This window comes from Falco rusticolus, chromosome 15 (assembly GCF_015220075.1).
Source record: "Falco rusticolus isolate bFalRus1 chromosome 15, bFalRus1.pri, whole genome shotgun sequence".
NCBI lineage: Eukaryota > Metazoa > Chordata > Aves > Falconiformes > Falconidae > Falco > Falco rusticolus.
In genome coordinates this window covers 10,324,391-10,333,862 of record NC_051201.1, presented here as the reverse complement: position 1 = coordinate 10,333,862, position 9,472 = coordinate 10,324,391, and the positions used below count along the sequence as shown (strand labels likewise).

Here is a 9,472-nt window from a genome sequence, read left to right as displayed (position 1 = left end):
ATTACGGTGGTGGTTTTTATCCCCTCCAGCATTTGAAAGGGCTGACAGAAAGTTGTGAGCTTTTTTTGAAAAGTGTAGTTTCAGGACAAAACCTAGCAGTTGGTAGATTCTTATGTAAGTGAAATGTAGTCTTCTGTCTACTCCAGATCAGTTTTTTCATTGATCATGTATTATTTTTTTTTAAGAGGCTGGCATGTGATATTTGTGCTGTATCAGGACCAGGGCACCATTTTGCTAAGCATTCTGTGTACACCTACAAGAGTGATCTCTGTCTGAACACATACAGAGGTTCAAGAAAGAGAGTGATGGAATAGAGGAGCTCTGTTTGTTACCTATGGCATACATACTACTTGACTTTTATTTATTTTTATGCTGGAAGGCTTAGAGTTGAATACTCTGATCCGTCCTCGAGCCCTCTGTTTAGTAAGTAATACATTCCTTCCTCGCATGTACTACAAGTGGAATTGAGGTGTTAGGACTTCTACTGTGAGTATGCTGCTCCGCAGATGTTCCTATATTCATTCCCAATCCTAATTTCATTTTTTTTACCATTTAATGCTGTGAAAAGGAGCCTTGTAGGATTTAATTGGCTATCTCACTTAGAGCTGTACTAGTTAATTACCAGTGGGTGGGGCCTTTAACTGTGGTGGTGAGTTACTGGTGGTTATTCTCCCAGTGTTTAGGTACAAGTCAGGTAAAATACAATGAAGCAGTGTTTCACAAATTGTCTTTGTGCGTTGAGACAGCTCTGAATGATGATAACCCTCATCAGCGCTTTGTCCCTTGCCAGTCCTTCTCAGGTACGCTTTGTTTGTGTCTCGGCGAACTGTTTTTAAGACTGTTGTTTATAACTCTGAAGCAAACTGTACATTTTAATTTATTTAGTGTTTGTGTGGGGTTTTGTGTGTGTGGGGTTTTCCCCCTTGTCTTAATACTGAAATTATTTTTTTCATTCTTGGCTTTAAAAACAAAAGAGTTTGTTCTAAAACCAAACTATGCTTCATGAGCACCTTACATCACTGCGAGGGTGGATGTGTGATATGAATGTTAAGGGGGGGAAAATGACTATTGTAAGAGACCCTGCAGGGAGAGTGGTGTATCACCCAGCTACCAGGTCTCCTGCCTGAGCTCTGTGCCTACACTGATCAAAAGAGAATTCCTCTAATCCAAGGCTTGGGAGAGCAGAGCCATTCAAAGTGGTTGTGTGTAGCATATAAATTTGTGAACAGAATTGGCCTTGTGCCTCTACGATGGAAAGACATCCCATCAGTCAGTAAATCCCCATTCAATTCATAGACAATCAGGACCAGCTGTAGCACGGTTAAAGTTGACAGCTCACCAGAGGATAGGCACGCATTTTACAAACACAAACCACCTCCCCTTAGAAAGGGGCCCAGGCAGCCTTCTCGCTGGCTAGCAGCGCTGCTTGAGTGGTTGCTCTTATTTTAATTAGCCAAGGAGAGGTGCAGTGATTATTGCCAACAGGGACAGGAGGGCACTGGCAGATGGGGTCAGAAATCTTATATCCCCTTTTGTCTGTCCCTCTTCTCAGGTCTGACTGTATTTAAAACTAGGATTTTAAACCTGGTTCTACCTTACTGATGTGGAAGCAGTTGCACAAAGGACTGCTGCCTAAGACCCATTAAATATGACTTTTAGTTCAGCTGGTTTTCAAATCCTGTCTCTTCACAGGCATCTTCAATTGTAAAGCAGTTGTTTCTTGAGACCCCATAAATCTGCAAATACAAAAGTAGTTTCTAGTACAAGACCTCAAACCCTTACCATTTGTACAGGAATAGAAGTTAAAAGTGTTCTTGCAGCAATGGCAAACTCAGGTGAAAACATCCAGAAGACTTAAGTGCATAGCAGCTCTCCCTACAAAGGCAGATAGGACACTTACTACCAGTCCTGGCCAATCTGCCATAAAGAGGAGAGTCTTCCTCAATCCAGGTACTCAAAGGGTAACAGGAGGTAGATCCTCAGAACATGGCCATTTTGTATTTAATAAATGTTGTGCAGTTCAACTGTTTGGTGGGCACTGTTCATCACTACTCTCTCCACCAGTGTTCCCGTGACTTTGTGGAGCAGTGGTGTACTATTAGTAAGTTAGAGCTATGCTTTCTCTCTTCTGGAAGACCCTCTAAATAATTTTTTTTTCCTCATGTGAGGTTGTGCATAAGCTCTTGGGTATGGAAGATGCTGGTCCAAAACTCTGCTCAGATGGGCCAAGTGAAGAACTTAAGTCTCCTGTACACCAAGTAGCATGAAGATGGAAAAAACAGTGCACAGGCCCATGAGGGGAAGTTTAGTAAAGACTTAAGTAACTGTTTCCTCATCCTAGGTGTTAACAAGTTTAATGAAGGCCAGCAGCATGGCATTGATGCCCAAGGTAGTGTCTTTTCAGGTGCTGGTCTCTAGTTCCCTTTTGTAGTGGTTTTTCACATGTAAATTGCTGTTAAATACTTTTCCTTGTACAGCTACAGTAAAGATGAAGGTGGGATGTTAGGTATGTGGATCCTGTAGTACCCATGGTCATCTTTAATGCTTAGGAGATACCTTCATTTGTGACGGGAAAGGGTTTTTGCAGTTTTAAATCAGAGTTCCTGAATAATTGACACAATACAAGATTTAAAACACATAATTTTAATAACCCCCACAGGGGGAAAATATAGCTTATAAACCCAAGATGGTTAGGAAGAACAGATGGGTACTTGAAAGAAGAGTAAGGAGATAGTGTGGGTTGACCAAGCCAGCAGCTAAGCTCCTGCACAGCTGCTTGCTCCCCCCCTTCCCCAGCAGGACAGGGGAGAAGAGCAAAATCAAGTTAACTTTTGGGTTGAGATAGAGGTTTAGTAAGTGAAGGAAAGAGGGTGGGGGCAAACAAGTGATGCAATGGCAGTAACTCACCACCTCCCACAAGCAGACCCGTGCCCAGCCCATCTCTGAGCAGTGGCTACCTTGGCAGACAAAACCCCCAACCTTCTGCCATCCCAGTTTTACTGCCGAGCATGTATGGCATATCCCTTTAGCCAGTTCAGGTCAGCTGTCCCAGCTCTGCCCTCTCCCAGTTCCTAACCGGGGTTTCTAATTTTTTTAGAAAAAGAAATCTGTGACACTGTGCAAGCACTGCTCAGTAATAACCAAAACACTCTCCTATTTTCAAAATTTTAGCTACAAATCGCAAACACATCACTGCGAAGGTTGCTGTTAAGAAACTTATCTCAATCCTAGCCAGAACCAGTACAGAAGTATAATGTTCATAACATCTGTTTCTCCCAACCTCTTGTACAGCTGAAGGCAGTCCTGTCACTTCATGTTAGCTTGGTCAAAGTTTTACTCCCCCTACAGTGCTGAGATCAGGTGATGACAAAAAGCTGATCTTTACATTTTAGCTCCTGAGGTTTTTCTAGTGTAATCCATGTGCTCCTCTTCGAATTTTGGGGGGAAGTTTATTATAAACAATTATAAAAAATATATACCAAATTAATTTCAGCGAATATTTTAACTATACATAAGACAACACATTCTTAGCATTGATGTGCTACTGGAAAAGTTAGTTGAAGCAGTATTCGGCTGTCTTTCTAGGTAACAAATGCATAAAGAAGCAATGAAGACTGTGCTGAAATACAGTACCAGCGACTGTGTGCTTTTCTAAATTTAATTAAATGCTCTGTATGACAGAGGTTGTCAGTGCTGGGACTCCAGCTTACAGCTGATCCGACCTATCAGTCCTGCTCCCTTTCCTTCACAGCACAGTGCTCACACAGCACTCCCACCTACAGGGTATTCCTTACCCTGGCTTCTGCAGTGCTCACCAGGACCCTTCTCTGATCTGACTTTTTTCCTGCTTCTAAAATGGCAGAGAATGGCAGTTTCTTCCCCACCATGAAGCGAGTTGAACTGGCTTACAGAAAAGTCCAGTGAACTCCAAAGCCGGAGCAAACTTAAGTGGCAGGAACAGGGGTAACAGAAATGGCAGCAGTGGCTGGATGTCGCTCATCTGGTAGCAGTGAATGATTATGATGCTCAGTGCTTCTCTTGAAATTTGTGGTGGTAGCCACAAAAAATGTTGGTAACAAGTGAAGACAGGTATAAAATCTGCAGTTATGGGTTATTGCCTCTATAAAACCAAAAGTGTTCACAGGGCTATTTCCTTCTTTAAACCTAAAGGAATATTATCAAACTTTCTAAACTTAACTTTTAATTGAAAACAAGAGCAAGATTAGCTCAGAGCACAGCTTCACAGGAATGTAATGAGTTAACAGAAGTAAGCGCTAGTATAGCATTTGTAAGCTATGAAGTTGGGTCTTCCAGCTTAGAAACATTTACCTGTTTTTATCATTGTACAGCATGTTATACTCAAAAGAATACTCCAGGAATAGGTCTGTAAAGGAAAAAACCCAACCAAACAACCCAACCAAAACCCCCCAAAAACAAATCAAAAAAAGGAGAACAGTATAGAAGTGTGCTTAACTGAAGAAACCTGTCTGGCATTAAGTACAGCCAGAAGGAATCTGGGTAATGAATTAAATGGATTCCAATTTACAGATGTTGCTGATGCTTTAGAAAGGCGACCACTGAGGCTGCAGTGCCCAAGGTTCCAGATGAGAGTGGGCAATTAAGAATTTGTTCAACTACTTCCCTTTTTTTACTGTCCAAAATGGGTGGCGGATTTTTTTTTGTTTGTTTTTATAAAGTTTTGACAAAGCTAATTATCTCCTTGAAAACATGATCAAGGCCACAAGTGAGAGGAAAAAACCCAGGCAGATTACAAATAAAGCACTGGTAGAATCAAGGGTGATGGCATAACATTCCTTGGTCAGTTTTGTCAATAATGACATAAGGCTCCTGGATTTCATTTACTTTCGAATTACAGTTTTCCAGCTTTACTTCACCACATTCAGAAGAGTCACATTCAGGCTGCAAGAGGTTCCTTCTGCCCTGTGTGTTGGTCCTTCTTATGCATGAAGACTGAACATCAATACTTTGTGGTGGAATGTAGGTGAGGTATGGGGGCTCTCTAATGTGTCTGAAGCACTCGGATGCTGTATGTGCATTAGAAGTATCCATTAATAGTCTCTTGCTATCAGAACCAGTTGTGGAATCCTCCATGTTCCCAGTAGTACAGCATAGATCTGAAGATGGCTCAGTATGTACAGCTGCTGTGTTCTGCATCTGAGCGTTAGTCAGATATGTATGTTTTATTTTGGAGTGATTAAGGTCTTTTACATGCCTGTCACTTGTACTTGCATATGATACTGACTCAGGTTGGCCAGTTTCCTCTACTGGATACCTAAGGTCTTCCTGAGAGTCCTCGATCTGTAGTTTTGTGAAGGTTAAAGGCAGCTCACAATCCTCCTCCTCCCTAGGGACACTGCAGTTTTGGACAGATGCAACGTCCTTGTATGGCAGAGACTTCAGCTCATTGGGTTCATCTGTAGGGTCTGGGTCTATGCAATTTATGGCATCGTTAATTTCTGCTTCAATTGATTCTTCAGGGATGACCTGAGCTTTGTACACCGAAGTGTTTTTGCTGTCACAAGAGCTGTCAGCAAATATTGCAAAGGCTGGCGGACCGCTTGCTCCTGGTGAGAGTGGCACAGGCCTGATCTCATTTGCAGTTGACTCTGCAGTGACTGCCAAAACACATTCTTCACTTAGACTGACTCTTGGCTTTTTTTCAAAAGCTTTTGGAGGAAGAGTCTCACTGAAAATAGGTGTTTGTCCTATAACAATGTCACTATATTTGATCAAGAAGTCCTCGCTGTCTGAGCATTTGCCTGGAAAATGTACAGTGTTAATGACTTGCCTTTGGTGTTCCTGAAGCCTGTTAGTGGATTGAGCAACTGCTAACTGAGGCATGTCATCTTTGATCTTGAGATCCTCAGCAGTTTCAAAGTACATATCACTATTAGTTGAAGACTTCTGTTGAGTAGCAAGGCACAAAGATGTCTCACTGTTTTCTTTATTTTCTAGATTTTCAGCATCTTCTCTCAGGGGTTGATTCTCTTTGTCGTTATCTCCATGATGCCCGTGCATTTGTGTTTGCTTCTTTAAGGTCTTCTCCAAATTGCTATGTTTTTCTTCATTTGTCATTTCAAGGATGGTTTCACACTCAATTCTTGCCAGGAACATTTCAAATGCAGTCTGCTTTGTTTCCTCGTTGTTTCTCTTTTTGACAAGTGAAAACTCTGTTGCTGTTGTTGCAATGTAACCTATTTTCTCCAGTACTGTTTTTACAATGTCATCTGGGAGCACAGACTGAATACAGTAGACAAAATTACCGGTGAATGTCTGAAACAGAATGCAACATTGTAAAACAGATGAACACTGGGGGATGGGGGTGGGGGTGAGGGGAAGCATGAAAGATTTCCTAAAAATCAAAAGTATTTAAAAAATTACTTACATCTTTTAAAAAAACTATGTTCCTAAAAGCCTGAATTTTGAATCAAAGTGAGGCCTTTCTAACTGCATTATTTTGTCAGCCTCCCAAGCATTATAGCTTTGCTATAGCACATTAATTTCAGTTAAGTTACGCCAGTTTAAACCTGCTGAGATACTGGCTAAAAGCATCAGTATTCAAAACAGAGTAAAAAATAATTTTAGTCAAACTACAGAACCTCCGAAATAAATCTTATGTGCTCGACTGAAGAACGGAAAATTTTAAACAAAAGAAGATTCGTAGAATAAATCACCGAGGTCTAATCTTTTCCTAAAGAAACAGACATGATGCACTCTCTGTGCTAATCATATTTCTTAATTGGTGACAAGACTGTCACATTTTGCATGTTTCAGACTCCTGCTTTAACTCTACTTCCCCTGAATTAAGCTGCCATTTCTTTGAAAGCATCTTTTTGAAGGGAGACTATTCTAGCAGAAACACTGCCAAAATACAGCTTGAATAAAATGCTGTTGCTGTGTAACAACTTAAAAAAATCGTTCAACATCTACCCCAGGCATGAGGCCTAGTTTGTAAACTGGAAGTAGTTTTTGGTTTTGTCTGAAACACTGTGATTGAACAGACTATGTTGACATAAGCATAACCAACTCCAGGCAAGTCAGAACAGAATGGAGGCAGGAATGCAAAGTCAAGACCTCCAGAATTAGGATACCTTATTTTCAGGCTGCCCAGAGTGAGACTTACTGACCTGCTTCCTAAGGCTGAGTCCTAAGCATTAGTCTCAGAAGCACATGCTTGGGGGAGGACAAAGCTGACTTCAAAAAAGGCCATTAACCTAAAAGGCCATAATACAGTGCAGGACCAAGGCTCAGCCCATTCTCAGATAAATTTGTCAACAGTGTCTTACTTCTCAGCTTCTGTTTCTTCTGGAGGGGAAGTAAAGTGCAGGCATGCAGGGGGGTGACATCAGAGCAGGTGAGAGGCAGGACACGTGAACAAGTATTCCACATACAGCAAGAAACTTTTTATCAGACCTGTATATACACAAGATACTGGTGACTGTCCAACTTGTGCCTTGCAGTCGAATTATTTCAGGCCTTCAGCAGGCTGTCTTGCACTTTGGATTACCCACAGTGGTGCTGATTTTAACGACGCATAGGATTCTCATGTTATGAAAAGATAAGCCCATTAACTGTAGACCTGGTTATCTTACGCTTTGCCCTGTTTTAGGGAGATGAATGAGGAGAATCTACAGCTGTTTGAGAATCCACAGATGGAACCTAAGGTCAGGAAGAAGGAAAGAAATGGCTTTTCCTCACCAGCACCCGTTGCTGTAGGAAGGGAAGTAACTTTGCATCTTGGGTATTCAGGTATTTTGTTTAAATACAAGTAGGTTTTGCATGCGTTGACGACCGCTGTCTCTTCCGGACCATGAGACATGTTCTAGGGAAGCAGGGTAACCTTCCACCTTGCAACAGCAACAGCATTTCCTTCTTAGGGGAGGGGTTTCCTACCCACTGCACCAGCTGCACTCACCAGAGCTTGGGCAGGTGGCAAAATCACCGGCCCAGCAAGATACCGGCCCACTCGGCCATTGGCATCAAACTGTAACTAAAGGGACAACTAGGGCTAAAAAGCATCACCTCCTTATGGGCAAGCAAAGGTTAAAACTCAGAGTAACGGTCATCTGTGCCTTTCACTGTATCTTTTTACTTCCCCGCTAACTCACAACAACTGATAATAATAACGTCTGTAATGCTAACGATAACTTGTCTCCGTTTCCAGCCCCTTGAGCTGCTCAGCGCTCCTGGGAAGGCCCCTGCAGGCCCAGCCTCGGCGAGGCCAAGGCCGCCGAAGGCCAGCGAACACCCCGCAGCGCTCAGGGCACCCCTACGCCGTTCGAAAGGGGCTCCTCACGCTGTCCCCGGCTTGCCGAGCCCCCTGCGCCGCAGGCCCGGGGAAGAGGCCTCGGAGCTCCGCGGCCACCACCCCACAGGCCGGCCGAGGCCTCCCCGGCCCGGCGGCGCCCCCCGCCCAGGCCCCGCGGCGCCGCCCACCTTCAGCGACCGGATCTCCTTGCGCCACGGGCTGAGCAGCAGGTTGATGCAGAGCAGCTCCAGCACCTCCAGCGCCTTCAGCAGGTCGCGCAGGACGGGGCCGCCCCGCCGGCCGCGGGCCCGCCGGCACCGCTCCGCCACGCCGCACACGTCCAGGGCGCCGCGCCGCCGCGAGCCCAGCAGCCGCCGCGCCCTCGCCTTCAGGGCCGCCTCGTCGCAGGCCGCCAGCTTCCCCTCCGCCCCTCGGGCCGCGTAGTACGCCATATAGTCCCGCAACACCTCCTCCTCGGCCGCCGCCGGCTCCTTCATGGCGCCGCCGCACCGGCTGGGCCTCCCGGCGGGCCGCGGCGCCGCTCGGGCCGCCATTGGTCGCTGCGCCGGCCGCGCCGGGCGGTCAGTGGTGCCCCGCCGTGTCAGTCAGGGCGGGGGGCGGGCGCCCCGCCGAACTGAAAGCGAAAGGCGGGAGGGCGGGGCCGGCGCTGCCGCGTGGGCGGGGCGATCTCCGGCGCTGTGCGCGGGCTGGTGGCGCTGAGCGGGGCCGCGTGGCGCTGCCCAGGCGAGGCGAGGTGAGGCCGCGCCGCGCTGAGGTGAGGCCTCTCGCTTCCTGCTCCGGCTGCTCCGGGCCTGCTCCTGCCTCTTTCCAGTGCCGTGGTCCCGGCTGCTCTCTTGGCTGCCCGCGGGCCATGAAGGGAGGTGTCTGCTGTCGGCTTGGGGAGGCTTGGCTCGGTGGTCAAGGTCTGGCGTGGGGGTGAAGGCTGCCCTAATGGTGACTGCGCTGTGGGGTGAAGTGGGAGCATCTGTAACATAACCCTCTCTTTGTGTGTTTTGTTATTCTTGTTGTATGTTGCCTCAGATGAAACAGGCTTGGGTCTTCTGCTATGGTAGCTGAGAAGTTTCCTGGAAAGGGTTTGAAATGGAGGTCGAGTCCAGCAGCTGGAAAACAAACCCGACTTTTTGTCCAGATGGTTTTGCTAATCTTGACTTTCGGAACCTGAATTTTGGCATCACTTCATAT

At 45.7% G+C, this 9,472-nt stretch overlaps 1 protein-coding gene across 1 annotated transcript; it reads right to left on the bottom strand.

Annotated features, from left to right (window-relative positions):
- Positions 1-2,624: 2,624 nt before the first annotated feature.
- On the bottom strand, positions 2,625-8,844 carry LOC119157797. Its single transcript, XM_037409089.1, has 2 exons — positions 8,458-8,844; positions 2,625-6,294 (listed from the first exon to the last, which is right to left on the bottom strand). The coding sequence occupies exons 1-2, from the start codon at positions 8,821-8,823 to the stop codon at positions 4,792-4,794; spliced, it is 1,869 nt and encodes a 622-aa protein (XP_037264986.1). The 5' UTR covers positions 8,824-8,844; the 3' UTR covers positions 2,625-4,791.
- Positions 8,845-9,472: the final 628 nt, after the last annotated feature.

Bases quoted from the DNA above. Each gene is read 5' to 3' on its own strand.
- LOC119157797 (XM_037409089.1), bottom strand. From the start codon at position 8,823: ATGGCGGCCCGAGCGGCGCCGCGGCCCGCCGGGAGGCCCAGCCGGTGC. The intron at 6,295-8,457 runs GTGGGCGGCGCC...ATTCTGTTTCAG, and splicing joins AGGAGATCCGGTCGCTGAAG to ACATTCACCGGTAATTTTGT.